The sequence below is a fragment of the Mastigoproctus giganteus genome, chromosome 5 (genome assembly GCF_048544385.1).
Source record: "Mastigoproctus giganteus isolate SK-2022 chromosome 5, ASM4854438v1, whole genome shotgun sequence".
NCBI classification, from domain to species: Eukaryota; Metazoa; Arthropoda; class Arachnida; order Uropygi; family Thelyphonidae; genus Mastigoproctus; species Mastigoproctus giganteus.
This window is the reverse complement of record NC_143579.1, coordinates 25,633,182-25,650,887: the sequence shown is the minus strand read 5'-3', so window position 1 is coordinate 25,650,887 and position 17,706 is coordinate 25,633,182. Positions and strand designations below refer to the sequence as shown.

Here is a 17,706-nt window from a genome sequence, read left to right as displayed (position 1 = left end):
AGAAATATTGTTCAAGGTTTAGGCCTAAACCTTGGATGTCAGACGAACTAATGAGACATATGGCTTTTTTTGGCTGATGCTGCATAAGCTTGCTTTCTTGCATCATATGGCTCTACTAATGCTAATTATATGCAATAAAGCCCCCCCATCGATGAACGCCTACAAAAATTTAATTCCTTCCACAACAGACTAAAATATACTTTGGAACTAGAAGAAGATAATAGTATTAATTTTTTAAATCTGACCATATATAAATCTGATAACAAACTCAAAATGCAAACATACACGAAAATTCATACATTTTCATTCCCACCACCCCTACAACACAAAAAAATCAGTATTATAAAACCAAATCTATAATGTGATTAAATACAATCATTCGCAGGAATATTTGACTACAAAACTACTATACCTAACAAAAACCTTTATAGCTAGAAAATTTACCAAACTGTTAATTCAAGAAACCATATTAGCTGTAAACGAAAAAATTTATAATAATCATTGCATTGATAACATTAGTACTGATCATACGCAAAATACAATAGTGACTATGACACTTCCGTATCATAGTCAACTTTCACCTCAGCTCCAGAATATTTTTAGAGGGACAAACATTACACTGATTTTTTTCATCATATAATAAACTAAGTACTATTTTATAATATACTAAGTAAAAATACGTGGAAACATATAAATACAATATTCAAGACATAAAAAAAAATATATACAGGCATACCTCGAATAACGAATAGGATGCGTTCCACGAAATTACTTCGTTAAGCGAAACTTCGTTTTCAGAGGTAAAAATACTATGGCCAGAATAGGGATACGTTCCTACGTAAAGAAAATGAAAAGCTTTTTTTTCGAACAAAGAAAAGTTTTATTAAATAAACAGTCAACTTACATACAAAGTGAAATCACATTTTAAAATATGAGTCTAAAGTTGATTGCTTATGCTTTTTTTCTCTTTCATTTAACAATTGCCTATACGGAGTTATTGCATTTAACACTGATCGCTTAACAATAAAACTTCTTCCTAAATCAGGATCATTTTCACTAAAAAAATTTAAACGTTTTCAATGTCATTTAAGCAGCTTTTTAAACCTTTGTTTGTTAACACTTTTTCGGCAGGAACTTCTTTAACTTCGTCTTCATTAACTTTGTCTTCGTTGCTAACAAGGTTTTCTAAATCTTCCACTGAAAAACAATCATCTTCTGCATTCAATAAATTTCTAACATCCTCTTCATCGACATTTTCGAAACCTATTGATTGAGCCATCTGGATAACTTCATTTCTAATTTCTTGGATGCTATATTCTTCTTCTAGTACAACTTCTGGCCATATTTTGCGCCAAACTCCATTTAAGCATTTCTTAGTGACTTCTTTCCAAGAACTATCAATGTTTTCAATTGCCTTTTTAATGGTGTAGTTTTTCCAAAAAGTTTTAACTGTCATTTCCTCTTTATCCTCTAGTTCAGTTAAATTGTTTAATGTTCGACGCAGATAATAAGCTTTAAATGATGCTATCACTCCCTGATCCAATGGTTGAATCAGAGAAGTTGTGTTTGCTGGAAGAAACACAACTTTGACAGGAATGCATGTGTCCAACATGTTAAGATCAGTAGGATGTCCCGGAGCATTGGCTAACAACAAAAGAGCTTTTTCTTCAAAGTTGTTTTTTTTGACAATACCGTTTTACTTCAGGACAAAAGTGGTTAACAAACCAATCAGTAAATAACTCCTTGGTAACCCACGCTTTTCTATTTGCTTTCCATATTACAGGTAAATTCATTTTTATGTTACCTTTTAACGCCCTCGGATTTTCTGAATGGTAAACTAATAACAATTTTAATTTATAATCGCCAGAGGCATTTTATCGAAAGAGTAACATTAAACGGTCTTTAGCTGCTTTGAACCCAGCAGCTGGTTTTTCTTCAATAGAAATGAAACTTTTTGTTGGTAGCCGTTTCCAGAACAAACCGCTTTCGTCAACACTGAACACCAAATTTGGTGGAAAATTTTCACGTTCAATTATTTCCTTTAGTTTTTCTGAAAACTTATTTGCGGCTTCTCCTGTTAATTTTACACTTGAACCCTGGCCCGTTTTTTAAATTTCTCGAACGAACCACGAGAAGCCCAAAAGGTTTCCGTAATTTCGTCAGTTTGTTTAGATTTCAGGTGATTAAACTGGAATATTTTTTTTATGTTAAATGGGGCTTGAAATTGCGGACTTCGTTATATCGAAGCTTCGTTATCAGAGGTAACGTTAACCGAGGTATGCCTGTATATATATATATATTATATATATATTATATATATTTTTTTCCCATTATATACAGGGAACTTGGATATTAAGCTTGGATATTGAAGTAGGTAACATCTAAAGGAATGTGAATTGCATAGAAACCCATAACCGGAAACGTCACCGTAAGTCAGTAAATGGCACTGTTCATCAGTTCGCAAGAGGGAAAATTTCTGGTTTATTCATTCAAGCAGTAGTCGCCGCACAAAGAGCATGCATCAATGTACGAACTGTGAGCTGGCAAACATGCACCTAGTGTATGGATTAGCAGAGGGCAGTGGACGAGCCACTCAACGAATTTATGGAGACGCTTCCCAGACAGACAGACAGACATGTACCAGACTACCGTTTGTTTGCGCGTGTGCATCAAAATTTTAGCATTAGCATTAGTAGAGGCATTTGATGCAAGAAAGCAAGCTTATGCAGCATCAGCCAAAATAAAAAAATAAATAAAAAATAACCACTTCCACTTCACCCCTCTGTTCGTTCAAAATACCTGTCCAGCTGAGCCTTAAACTTATTTAGGCATTCAACTTCCACAACAAGGGATGGAAGTCTGTTCCACCAACCAACCACCCGCTGGCTAAAGGCAAATTTCCTCACGTCTATCGTGCATCTGTCTTTTCTCAAATTTGAATTTATGCCCTCTCAGGTGATTATTCTGAGCAAGAGGAAGAATCCCATCAGCATTGAGCATGCTCAAACCATTCAAGGCTTTATACACCTCTATCAGATCACCTCGCTGATGCCTAGTCCCCAGACATTGTAATTTGCAAAACTTAAGCCTTTCTTCGTAAGAGCACCCCTTTGTTCCATTCACTAATCTTGTTGTCCTTCTCTGTACTCGTTCCAGCAGCTCTACATCCTTCTTGAAATGAGGCCTCCAGACCTGTATACAGTACTCTAGGTGTGGCCTGACCATCGCCTTATACAATGGAATAATCACCTCCTTATCCCTGCTGGAAAAATTCCTGTATATCATTGACAATACTCCATGAGCTACTCTTGCAGCCCGTCTGCACTGCTCAGAGAACTTCATATCTGCCTGCACAACCACCCCCAAGTCCCTTTCATTCTCTACCACTGTCAGTGTAGTACCACAGAGTTGATACGTTGCTCTGGGGTTCCTGTTTCCCATATGTAGTACTTTACATTTGTCAATGTTAAACTTCATTTGCCACCTCTCAGCCCATCTGCTCAACCTTTCCAGATCCTGTTGCAGTAGCATATTGTCAGTAGTGCCCTTGACAACTCTGCCAACCTTCGTATCGCCTGCAAACTTGGATATTAAGCTTGATATACCATCATCAATATCATTTATAAATACAGAAAACAATAATGGACCTAATACTGAACCCCGAGGGTTCAGTATTAGGTCCATTAATAACCTCCACTAATAACATTAATCCACGATGAGCAGTGTCTATTGATTACCACTCTCTGTCTTCTCCCCCTCAACCACCCCTTTATCCATAGCAGCAGTTTGCCTCCAATGTCACACTGCTCCAATTTGTGCAGAAGTCTTCCATGTGCAACAGTATCAAAAGCCTTTTTAAGATCCAAGTATATAATATCAAAGTTATTCTCTGCATCCAGTTCTTTTGTGACTGCATCATAGTATCCAATGAAATTGGTCAGGCCAGACTTCCCCTTAACAAAACCATGCTGTGTCTGAGCTATAACTGAAGTCTTGTCTAAATGATCCTGCAGTGCGTCTTTAACCAGTGCCTCCATTAATTTTCCGGGAACAGAAGTTAAACTAACAGGTCTATAATTACTTGTGTCGCCCTTTGATCCTCCTTTGTGAATTGGGGTCACATTTGCACATCTCCAGTCCATGGTCACTTCCCCTGAGTCCAAGGAAGCTCTCATAATTAGGGCTAAGGATTTGCTTACTTCCTTTGCTGCCTCCTTTAATATAACTGGATAGATCCCATCCACCCCAGGTGCCTTTCTTGTATTTATCTTCAACAATTTCTCCTCCACTTTACTCTCAGTTATTACAAGATACTCTAGCTTACTGCCAGAGTTGAATACACCTCTGGCATTCCCCTCACTGAATAACTCCTCACGTGTGAATGTCGATGCAAAATATTCATTTAGTTTGTTAGCTACCTGAGCAGGATCATCAACAGTTGACCCATCGATATCAAGTGGACCAATCTGATTCATCCTCTTCCTTCTAGAGTTTACATAAGTAAAGAACTCTATGCTGTTTTTCTTTGCATCCCTTGCCAAAGATTTCTCGTTATCTGCCTTCGCCTGCCTAACCTCCTTTGTAACTTGGTTACAGATCAACTTGTATCTATCATAGGCTTCTGTGTCACGTGTTAATTTGTATGTATCCCATGCATTTTTCTTCTGTGCCATATGTCTCATTAGTTCATCTGACATCCACTTAGGCCTAAACCTTGAACAGTATTTCTTAGTTGGTATGTAAAGACTAGTAGCTTCCAAGATAAGTTCTTTGAATGCTTCCCATTTTGAATTTGCTGTTGGTAAAATCATCAGTTGGTCCCACTGTATAGAATTTAAATACTGTCTCAGTCCATCACAATAACCCTTCCCTTTACCCCTAATGGTAGTTACCTCTTTGAGTAAATCCCACTTCAGCACACTGTGATCACTGCCACCTAGTGGTTTATTTACCTTCAGATTCTTAATGCATGAATTTGTGCAATTATGGGTCATTTAGAGGTAACAGGAGTAGTGCGGGTCGACCACGTTCCACATGAATTCCCGCCATGGAAGAACATGTGTTGGATGCCATCCAGAATGATCCTACTACCAGCACACGTGCCGTTGCCTCTGCCTTAGGAGTTTCTCATTGCAGTGTACTGTGTGTCTGGCACGATGATTCCTTACACCCCTTTCATCTCCAAAGGGTTCAGTTTCTGCTCCCCCAAGATCATCCTGCACGTGTGGCTTTTGCGCAGTGGTTTCTCCAAGAAAGTGTTCAAGACTTCAGTTCCAGCCTATGTTTTGTTCACAGATGAGGCTTATTTCACTCGGGAAGGCTTATTCAATCAGATGAAATGCATCCATCACGTACTCCATTGTTAATATTATGTCAAATAAATGTTTGCTACTAATTACTGTCTTGTGTCATTTCTGCTTCTTGTGTCTCTGCTACTACTTTCCCGTGATGTTTCCGGTTATGGGTTCCTATGCGATTCACATTCCTTTAAATTTTACCTACCTCCTCTAAACATTTGTACCAATATTTTTGAGACACCCTGTGTGTGTATATATATATATATATGGGGTCGGCATTTTTAAATTTTTTTTTATTATTGTTTTGACATAAAATTTTTATGGCTGGATGACCTTCCTGACGCCAACCCTCACCCTTTATCCGTGCTGGGGATATATGGTGGTCATTCCCTGACCTTCCACATACTCCATTTTTGGTTGTCACGGGCTCGAACCCCGGTCTAATCAAGAAGATCGTGCTACGCACTACTGCTCCTACTCACCTGGCTACGGAATCTCCACATAAACAATATAATATACCTTATAAAATGCCAACTTGGATGTAATGCATGCTACATACGTAGCACCACCACAAAATATGGAACTTCCAGAACAGCCAGTACGAGAGCATACTATCATTATAATAGTTTCAAATCAGACCAACCAGGAACTGAACTCAGTCAGTACGTGTACTCTTTTAATCATGATCCATTAATAGATAACACAATTACACTGATTAAACTTAAATAGAATTATAAGATATTCCAGTACGAAGCCCTAGCTAGAGAATGGTTCCACCAAAATAGATCATACAAAATTTTAAACACTAAATTACCCACGAATCTATCACCAATATGGCAGCTCACACGAATCAAATTTCCACGTGTTTAACGTAATGCATCCTGGGTGCTACGATACTATAAATCAACACTTACAACTAATGTCATTCACCATCTGATGACGGCGACATTGAAATCTTCTCATCCAGCACCTGGTTTTTCAACATGTGAATCTTCTTCATATAATTTTATAAATGACAACCAGGATAACGTGGTGCACTTCCTCTTCCTAGAGACATGTTTTTAAATTAATTAATCTGTTAATATAATTGGAAACTTTTACTTTCACTCTCTTTACTTTCCTTTATGTAAATTTAACCCTAACACGTACAGATCTAGAGGTGAGTACTAAGATAATAATCTTTGCTAAGAATCTTAATAGATAATCAACAGTACTTCAAGCTTTCAGCTGTAATATTAGTCATTTAATAAGGCTTATATTGTATAGTGTTATGGAGAGACATTTTGGGTAATTGAGCTTTTACTGTGAACACTGAAATATATAAAAATACATTTCAAAAAAAATACAAGAATAGGGCATATTTCTGTTGTTGTTTTATGAAATGTAATATTTAATTCTTTTTATTATAAAATACTATTTAGAATATTTTATTTGTTCCAGTTGATACCTTCCCAAATGAAACTCACAGCTCCTCTACATGGGTTTTATTTTTATTTATCACTTTTTGGAAATGATGTAAAAACAGATAATTTTTTTGATCTGGTAAAACCTTCCTTTCCTGCTATAAGAGCTTCAGTCAAAATTCGTAGCAGCTCACAAATTTTACAGCATTTCTTTGAATATCAGGACACATTAAAGGTATGTAGAATATATTAAATTTTCCTGTTGAGAATTTAAAATAAATTATAGATAATTATAGATGGCTAATATACAGGGTGTTTCAAAAGTGATGGTCAATAATTTAAAGATGAACTGTACAGACTACAATATGCAAAAAAACCTAGTAAATATGGGTCCTTAAGTGAATCGTTTTCGAGATATTGCACATTTCTGGTTGGGATCCACCACTGACTTATTTGTTTTGGTTAGGTTATGCTCATTCTTTCCCTTTCCCCTCTCTCAATGCTGTGAGATGTAGCAGGCATACTAGTACTTGTCAAAGAATAGTCAATATGGAAAGAGGTTACAGCAATGAAGAGTACTTAAATCCCATGGATTTTTGTATCTGGGGTCATGTAAAAAGCTGGGTGTACACTTCTGACATTAACACAGTTGAGGAATTGCAGCGTCGGGTTGGAGCCTTTCAGCAAATCAGAAATGACCCAGGAATGCCTGAGAGGATTTCAACTCAATGCAGAGAAGACTACAAAGCTGCATATGGATGCAAGGACAGCATTTTGAACACCTTTTGTAACATCTGTAAAATCCTGTGGTGTTGAAACCAAAAATTAAAAATGTATTATGTAATGTTTAATAAAACCACCCTTAGCAAAGGATTTGCAGCTTTTTGCTAAACTAGTGCTCCCACAGTCAGTGGTGGATCTTAACAGAAAATGTGCATTATCTCGAAAACGGTTCATTTGCGGCCCAATGTTCACTGGGACTTTTTTGCTTATTTTAGTTTGTACCTTTCACCTTTAAATTATTGACCATCATTTTTGAAACACCCTGTATATTTTGAAACACCCTGTAAATCTTGAATCACATAAAAAAAAAAAAAGTTGCTAGGCAACTTTTTTTTTTTATGTGCTTCAAGATTTACTGTCATTTAATTGAACCAGTTATCCAGAAAATTCTTCAGAAACACTGCCTTGTATTAATTTATAATCTCGTCATATCTATAATTTTGCATGCAAGATATACTTCAGACTAAGCAAATATCACTAAATTGATAAATGTAGCACACTAATTCACATAATTTTTGACTAATTAATGAAGTTAATTGAACCATAAAGTGACACAAAGTGCTTCTCAGTATGGCCATGAACTAAATCAGTCAAGCCTATGTAGTTGACATTTCGGAACCACTGGTAACAACAGGACCACTAATGCATGTGTACATTTTGAACAAAACAGGTTGATATATGAACTTTTTAATCTCTTTTCATATTTTTATAAATAAAGAAAATTTATCTACCTTCATTATTACATTGTACCACAGTAATAATGTGGAGTTTGGCTGTAATCTCAGAAACTTGATTTTAGATAAAGCAAAAGTTAATTATTTAATGTCACTCTTTGATATTCAGAGTGAGAGTTACATAGCAGTTCATTACCTATTCACAAAAATCACAGAATAAACGAATCCAACTTTACTATTGTAAAATAAATTTATAAAAAAATCCCTGAAAATGACAAGAACATACTTAAGAACTGTATAACTTTAAAATGATAAAATCGATAAAGAAAACCTTAATAAATTAGGTAATATACTCACTGCATTACATTTCAGTTACATTTGCTTATCTGATACTTAACTTGAGACTACTGTATTCAAGAAGTGTTTATTGAAACTTCATAACATGATGTCGGGGGCAGGTTCACAGTGGATGTAGTATTGACATGATATTTGATTCAAAGGTCTAGAGAATATTCTAAATAAGTGCTGAAATTTTGAAAATGATCAGGACTGCTATTCCAGATTTATCACAGTGTTTCTGTGGGGGAACTGGGGGGGGATATCAAATCAGAATTAGTCCTAATACCTCCACAGGATCCCAATGCCTTCACAGGTACAAAAAATAGTTTATTTATATAAATTTCTGCAAGGAAGGACATTAGGGATACTATGGAATTCTAATTGGTCTTAAAAGCTTCCCGGAGACCAGCAAAACTTGCATCAAATTTAGTGGTGATTTGACTTTTCCTACTTGAACAACTAAAACTAATATAAGTTTCTGTGGGTTACAGCCTCTTGAATCAAAATTGAACCTAATTTGATAGCAATCTGACATTTCCTTTTCAAGTAACAGGGAAACATTTGAAACGCATTTAATTTATCATTTATGTTTAGAGATAACTTGAAATTTTATGAAAAAAAAATACTGACAAATTTCTATTGCTCTTATTTAAATGAAATTTGGAATAACTTTTCAAATCTTTCTAAAAGACCCAAATATAAAATTTTGTTGAAATTCATCCATTGAGAGTCAAATTGTTACCTGTGGGTGGATGGACAGACGTACGGACATGGTAAAGTCTACTTTCTTCACCATCTCTGTCTGCAGCTTTACATATTTGTGATTGCTCCTAAAAATGTATGTACACATAACAGAAAGTTAGGTCTTCAATCCTAGAGAAATTTAAGTGTGTTCTTCATTCAAAAACTTAAGGGATGCATTTCGTATATAACTGAGTTTGAAAATGATCAGGGCTGCTATTCCAGATTTATCACAGTGTTTCTGTGGGGGAACTGGGGGGATATCAAATCAGAATTAGTCCTAATACCTCCACAGGATCCCAATGCCTTCACAGGGACAAAAAATAGTTTATTTTTTGTATCAGGTAGGGCATAGGCCAGTATGTTTGGTAGCCTGCCAGTATTAAAGAAAGTTTGTTTTTTCTCACACTATTTCTAGAGTTGCATAAACTTTGTCAGTCTGCATCAAAGTTTATACAACTCCAGAAACTCTTGGGTTGGTCACTCGCACACAAACAAGATTTTGTGGATTTATTGGATGACTGTTTTCTATAGCAACATGTTCGAGAGGCAATCACAGGGAGTAGTACTCTTGATCTGATTATCAGCAGTGGTTATTCATGCATTAAGAATTTGCAGATAAAGGAACCACTGGGTGACAGTGATCACAATGTATTGATGTGGGAATTACTTAAAGATGTAACTACCATCAAGGCTAAAGGGAAGGGCTATTGCTTTCATAAAGATGACTATAGAGGTCTCAGACAGTTTTTAAATTCTGTACAGTGGGATCAACTGATGATGTTACCAACAATGAATTCTAAATGGGAAGCCTTCAGGGACTTAATTTTGGAGGCTACTAGGATTTTTCATTCCAACTAAGAAATACTGTTCAACGTTTAGGCCTAAATGGATGTCAGATGAACTAATGAGACTCGTGGCAGAGAATAAAAGTGTATGGGATGCATATAAAGTATCAGGTGATACAGAAGCCTATTGCAAATATAAGCTAGTCTGTAATCAAGTCACAAAGGAGGTTAGGCAGGCAAAGGCAGATTACAAGAAATCCTTGGCAAAGGATGCAAAGAAAAAATGCAATGCGTTCTTTACTTATGTAAACTGCAGAAGGAAAGGGATGAATCAGATTGGACAACTTAACATACTTGTGTATGTTAAGTTTTAATATATCAAATAAGTGTTAATATATCAACACTTCGCACAGGGGGTTCAAAAGGTGACACATATATGGGTTGACTATTGATAATAATGCTCAGGTAGCTGATAAACTGAATGAGTATTTTGCATCTACATTCACACAGACGGAGTTATTCAATGAGGGGAGTGCCAGAAGTTTATCAAACACTAACAGGGAGGTAAGTGATTTTGTAATAACTGAGAGCAAAGTGGAGGAGAAATTGTTGAAGTTAAACATAAGGAAGGCACCTGGGATGGATGGGATCTATCCAGTTATATTAAAGGAGGCAGAAAAAGACGTAAACAAACCCTTAGCCATAATTATGAGAGCTTCCTTGGATTCAGGGGAGGTCCCCATGGACTGGAGGTGTGCAAATATATCAACACTTCGCACAGGGGGTTCAAAAGGTGACACAAGTAACTATAGACCTATTAGTTTAACTTATGTTCCTGGGAAAATAATGGAATCAGTGGTTAAAGAAGCATTGCAGAATCATCTAGACAAGACTGCAGTAATAGTTAAGACACAGCATGGGTTTGTTAAAGGGAGGTCTTGTCTTACAAATTAGATTGGATACTATGACGTGGTCCCAAAGGAACTGAATGCCAAAAATAATTTTGATATGTTATACTTGGATTTCAGGAAAGTTTTTGATACTGTTGCACATGGAAGACTGCTGTAGAAATTGGAGAGGTATGGCATTAAGGGTAAGTTGCTACAATGGATAAAGGGATGGTTGAGTGGGAGATGACAGAGAGTGGTAATCAATGGACACACTGCTCTTCGTGGACAAATGTTATTAGTGGAGATCCCCAGGGTTTGGTGTTGGGCCAATTGTTGTTTTGTATATTTGTCAATAATATTGATGAAAATATATCAGGTTTAATGTCCAAATTTGCAGATGATACAAAGGTTGGCAAGGTTGTTAACGACAGTAAAGACAGTATGATACTCCAACAGGATCTAGATAAGTTTGTTAAATGGGCTGAGAAGTGGCAACTGAAGTTTAACATTGACAAATGCAAAGTACTGCTTATGGATAGCAATAACCGAAGAGAAACATACCAACTTTTTGGTACTACGCTCAGGGAAGTGCAAAGTGAAAAAGATCTGGGTAGTAATTGTGCAGTCAAATATGAAGTTCACTGAGCAGTGCAGACAGGCTGTCAGGGCAGGTCATCGAGTCTTGTCAATGATATATAGGAATTTTGCTAGCAGGGATAAGGATGTGATTATCCCATTATACGAGGCAGTGGTCAGGTCTTTTTTTTTTTTTTTTTTTATTTGGTAGTTGGCGCATCGGCTTCTGTGGCCATATTGCACCTCCCAAGGTTTTTGCAGTACTTTGATCCAAGCCCGAGGCGGGAATCGAACCCGCGACCTTTGGGTTGCCGGGCAGGTACTTTACCCACTCGGCTAGCCCGGTCGGCTAGTGGTCAGGTCACACCTAGAGTACTTTGTACAGGTCTGGAGTGCTCATTTGAAGAAGGATGTAGATTTGCTACAACGAGTACAAAGAAGAGCAACAAGATTGGTGAAGGGAACAAAGGGGTGCTCTTATGAAGAAAGGCTTAAGTTCTGAAAATTGCAGTGCGTGGGGAGTAGGCAACTGCGAGGTGATCTGATTGAGGTGTATAAGGCCTTGAAAGGATTGAGCAAGCCGAATGCTGATGGGATTCTTCCTCTTGCTTAGATTAAGAACCTGAGGGGCACAAATTCAATTTGAGGAAAGACAGTTAACATTAGCATTAGTAGAGGCACATGATGCAAGAAAGCAAGCTTATGCAGCATCAGGAAAAAAAAAAAAAAAAACCTCTCCCATTTCACCCCTCCGTTCGTTAAAAATACCTGTCCAGCCCAGCCTTTAATTTATTTAGGCTATCAACTTCCACACAAAGGATGGAAGTCTGTTCCACCAACCAACTGGCTAAAGGCAAACTTCCGCACATCTATCTTACATCTGTCTTTCCTCAGTTTGAATTTGTGCCCTCTCAAGTGATTATTCTCAGCAAGAAGAAGAATCCTATCAGCATTGAGCATGCTCAAACCATTCAAGGCTTTATACACCTCAATCAGATCACCTCACAGGTGCCTAGTCTCCAGACACTGTAATTTGCAAAACTTACGCCTTTCTTTGTAAGAGCAACCCTTTGTTCCATTTACTAATCTTGTTGCACTTCTCTGTACTCGTTCCAACAGCTCTACATCTTTCTTAAAATGAGGCCTCTAGACCTGTATACAGTACTCAAGGTGTGGCCTGACCATTGCCTTATACAAGGGGATAATCACCTCCTTATCTCTGCTAGAAAAATTCCTATATATCATTGACAAGAAACCATGAGTCTACTCTTGCAGACTGTCAACACTGCTGAGAAAACTTCATATCTGCCTGCACAATTATCCCCAGGTCCTTTTTGTTCTCTACCACTGTCTGCATAGTATCACAGAGTTGATACGTTACTCTGGTGTTACTGCTTCCCATATGTAGTACTTTAAATTTGTCAATATTAAACTTCATTTGCCACCTCTCAACCCATCTGCTCAACTTTTCTAGATCACGTTGCAGCAGCTTACTGTCTTTAGTGTCCTTAACAACCCTGCCAGCCTTCATATCGTCTGCAAACGTGGACATTAAGCTTGATATACCATCATCAGTATCATTTATAAATACAGAAAACAACAATGGACCCAACACTGAACCCTGAGGGACTCCACTAATAACATTTGTCCACGATGAGCAGTGACCATGATTACCACTATCTGTCTTCTCCCACTCAACCATCCCTTTATCCATAGCAGCAATTTGCCTCCAATGCCACACTGCTCCAATTTGTTCAGCATTCTTCCATGTGCAATGGTATCAAAAGCCTTTCTAAGATCCAAATATATAATATCAAAGTTATTCCCTGCATCCAGTTCCTTTGTGACCACACCGTAGTATCCAATCAAATTGGTCAGGCAAGATTTTCCCCTTAACAAAACCATCCTGTGTCTGGGCTGTAACCGAAGTCTTGTCTAGATGATCCTGCAGTGCTTCTTTAACCAGTTCCTCTATTAATTTTCCTGGAACAGAAGTTAAACTAACAGATCTATAATTACTCGTGTCACCCTTCGATCCTCCTATGTGAATTGGGGTCACATTTGCACATCTCCAGTCCATGGGTACTTCCCCTGAGTCCAAGGAAGCTCTCATTATTATGGCTAAGGGTTTGCTTACTTCCTTTGCTGCCTCCTTTAATATAACTGGATAGATCCCATCCACCCCAGGTGCCTTTCTTGTATTTATCTTCAACAATTTCTCCTCCACTTTACTCTCAGTTATTACAAGATACTCTAGCTTACTGCCAGAGTTGAATACACCTCTGGCATTCCCATCGCTGAATAACTCCTCATGTGTGAATGTCGCTGCAAAATAGTCATTTAGTTAGTTAGCTACCTGAGCAGGATCATCAACAGTTGACCCATCGATATCAAGTGGACCAATCTGATTCATCTCTTTCCTTCTAGAGTTTACATAGCTAAAGAACTCTTTGCTGTTTTTGTTTACATGCTTTGCCAAAGATTTCTCATAACCTGTCTTTGCTTGCCTAATCTCTTTTTGTGACTTCGTTACAGACCAGCTTATATCTATCATAAGCTTCCATGTCACCCATTAATTTATATGTATCCCATGCATTTTTCTTCTCTGCCATATGTCTCGTTAGTTCATCTGACATCCATTTAGGCCTAAACCTTGAACAATATTTCTTTGTTGGTATGTAAAGCCTAGTAGCTTCCAAGATTAATTCTTTGAATGCTTCCCATTTTGAATTTGCTGTTGGTAATAGCAAGTTCAAAACAAGTTGGTAACAAGTTGTAGAATAGATGTGCAGACATTTGCCTTTAGCCAGCTGGTAGTTGATTGGTGGAACAGACTTTAATCTTTTGTTGTGGAAGTTGATAGCCTAAATAAATTTAAGACTGAGCTGGACAGGCATTTGAAACAAATGGAGGGGTGAAATGGGAGTTTTTTTATTGGCTGATTTTGCATATGCTTGCTTTCTTGCATTGCATGCCTCTACCAATGCTAAATGCTAATGCTAAGTTAACAGTTTTAATCCAGCAAAATAGGCAAACAGACACAATAAATATATATATATATACAGTCGAACTTCCCTATAACGAATTCTATAAATCCAGCGAAAAAATTCGTTATAGAGAAATTTCGTTATACAGAGAATATCTTTTTTATTAGAAATTGTTATTTAATTAGAAAATGAAAATGAATCTACATTTATTTTTAATGTATTTTATTTCAAAAACACTTATTTAAATTACGCTTACACAATTTTCGCCAGTAAGTATCACAAATTAAAAAAAATCCGTAATTTTTGTTTGCACAGTACAATTAAAAAATGTCTGATTCTCAAAGAAAACCTCACATTTGTTCGGAGCATTAAAAACATTATCAGGAACATTTTCACAAAACTGTAGACCCATACGAACCGTTTTAAAAGCGTTAATCATTTCTTCACGAGTTGGCTTTTCTACGGGTTGTTCTGATGTGTCTTCAGCGTCATCGTTAATTTCTTCGTGATCATGGTCGTGTCTAACACTGTTCAGCAGTATTTCATCTTCATTTGGATGTTCTGTTGTAGTCAGGTCTTGATCTACATAAACATAACTATCCAGTGTTATTTCATTTTCGATGTTTCCGGACGATTCTAATATTTTCCAAAAGTTTTTCAGTTGTGAAAGGGGCAGTTCATCTTGTTCATCCAGTTGATGTTCGACTTCTGCATTCAATGCCAATCCCGCTTTCGAAAAACAATTTTGAATAGTGTATTCAGTGACATCGTTTGTCCAAACTTTTGCCAGTTCAGAGATGCAATCTCTAAGGTTAATTGTAACTTCCAAGTTTCTATTTTCTGATAACGCATTGACAATCTTCATTATTATTCTCTTTCGATAATGAAATTTAAAATTTTTAATTATGCCTTGGTCCATTGGCTGGAGTTTTGACGTCACGTTTGGTGGTAAAAACAATAACTTCACACTTTTAAGTTTGGCAGAAATACTGGCAGGATGTGCTGGACAGTTGTCAGTTACCAACACGATTTTCCTTTTTTCTTTTGTTATACGCTTGTCTAGTTTTAATATCCAGTCTTCAAAGATATCACTGGTCATCCATGCTTTTTTATTAAAGGTGTAGTCAACTTCCAAAGATTTTGTGCCTCTAAAACATCTTGGGTTTTTTGATTTTCCTATTACTAAAAGTCTTAATTTTTCACTTCCTGTCATATTTGCTCCAACTAGCACAGTGATTCTTTCTTTGCTTTGTTTTCCGCCAAAACATTTATCATCTTTAAAAGCAAGAGTTCTATTCGGTAAACATTTAAATAATAAATCCATTTCGTTAGCATTAAAAACATCCTTAGGTTCATATTCTTCCAAAATCTTCTTTAAGGTATTGTTCCTCCAACTGTTGCAATCTTCTTCACTTACATTAACACTTTCTCCACAAATAACCTTTTCCACAATTCTGTGGCGCTTCTTAAATTTATCTAGCCACCCAGTGCTCGCATTAAATTCTGTATGTCCCAGGGACTGTGCAAATTTCAGAGCTTGTTGCTTAATTATTGGACCCGATATTGGTATATTCTTTTCACGTATCATTTGCACCCATTTTAGAACAGCTTTATCAACATCTTCGTATATACACAACTTAATTCGCTTCTTGTCTGCTGCTCCTTCAATTGCATTTAAAATTGATTCTCGATTTTTTAAAATCGTAGATAAGCTGCTTGCAGGTATGCCATATTTCTCCGCAATATCTTTTTTCTTAAAACTCTGGTCAATATCATGAAGAATCTTTACTTTATCATTAATACTTAAACATTTTCTCTTCGACATTTTTTCCCCAAATGTAAAAATCACTGGACTGTAGCTCTTGCCGATACATACACCGCAAACTTCGCTGCGCTGGCCATATAGTGAATTGTTAGTACAGGTACCGCCTACTCAATGACGTTTGCTTGCCAATTCAACAGTATCACGTGACTTTTCCTATCAATCACTTTGAAGAAATATACGACTTTCATTCATATATAAAATTTACGGTTAATGTATGCTGTATGTTACTTTTCAAAAAAAAAAAAAAAATACAAGAGCATATAGCCTATGTGATTGATGACAAATTGTTCTAAAAGAACTAAATAAAAAAAAAAATTTTTTCATGAAAACCATCTACTAGGAGTCCAGTTAGATGAGAACGGACATATCATATAATGATTGACAGGAAGGTCACGTGGTACGGTTGAGGTGAGAAGCGAATGTCACTCAGTAGGCGTTCGTTACTAAAAATCGACTATGGCATCATTCTATGTATTGCCGCCGCAGCACGCTAAAGGCTTACCGCAGCGAATTTCGTTTTCCCCTGAGCCAACATCAATTTACAAATCTATCCTATTTATTGTAAAGTTCATGACCACTTTTAAGAAAACCTATTTGGTTTTATAACTGTAACAAAAATGAAACAAAGACCTCCCTACGGGCGTCAATGACCACAAGTATTCACTAAAAGAATGATTAATTCCAGATGCTAATGCGTAATTTCGGAGGGAAGGAGGTCGTATATTTTTAAAAATTCGTTATAGAGAGACTAACACTTCGCTATATGGGGTTAATTTTACATGTAATTTCGTTTCAAGGTGCAATGTTTTGCGAAAAAATTCGTAATATAGAGAAATTCGTTAAATAGAAGTTCGTAATAGAGAAGTTCCACTGTATATATTTAATTTTTGGATTAATTTGATCATATATATATATATATAGCTGGTTTATGGACTCCGGGCACTACTAGTGATAGCAGAAATACCCAGCAACCATAATTAATTATAGATATGTAGATTAGATAAGAGTATGAAAAGGGGAGCTGACCTGTCATTTTATCTTAATTTGGCTTTTTACTTTTATTTTTAATTATATTTGATTAGTTTCTTGTGCTTTTTCTTTTTGGGCTCTGTCGGGTCGGCTATGATATATATGTCTGCCTGCTATGTATATGTCATAACTGAAATAGAGGCATTACTTGTTGTATTTCCTTTGGTTTTGGCTGCTGGCCTTGATAATGTAGTTAAAATCTTAGGTTTTATAGTATTAAGTACTGTTTGTATATGTTAATTTAATTTTATTTTTCAGGCACTATTTAAATTTTTTCCATTATAACTTACACCTGACAGGTCAGCTCCCCTTCTCATACTCTTATCTAATCACACACACACACACACACACACACACAACTTCTGAGTGAAGAG

At 36.6% G+C, this 17,706-nt stretch overlaps 1 protein-coding gene across 1 annotated transcript in view; it reads left to right on the top strand.

Annotated features, from left to right (window-relative positions):
- LOC150085249 (centrosomal protein of 120 kDa-like) overlaps nt 1-17,706 on the top strand; it is a 213,987-nt gene that overhangs the window by 82,701 nt on the left and 113,580 nt on the right. Inside the window, exon 3 of the mRNA XM_090374498.1 lies at nt 6,738-6,935. Coding sequence (XP_090230624.1) covers nt 6,738-6,935 — 198 coding nt within the window. The remainder of the gene's footprint in view (nt 1-6,737; nt 6,936-17,706) is intronic.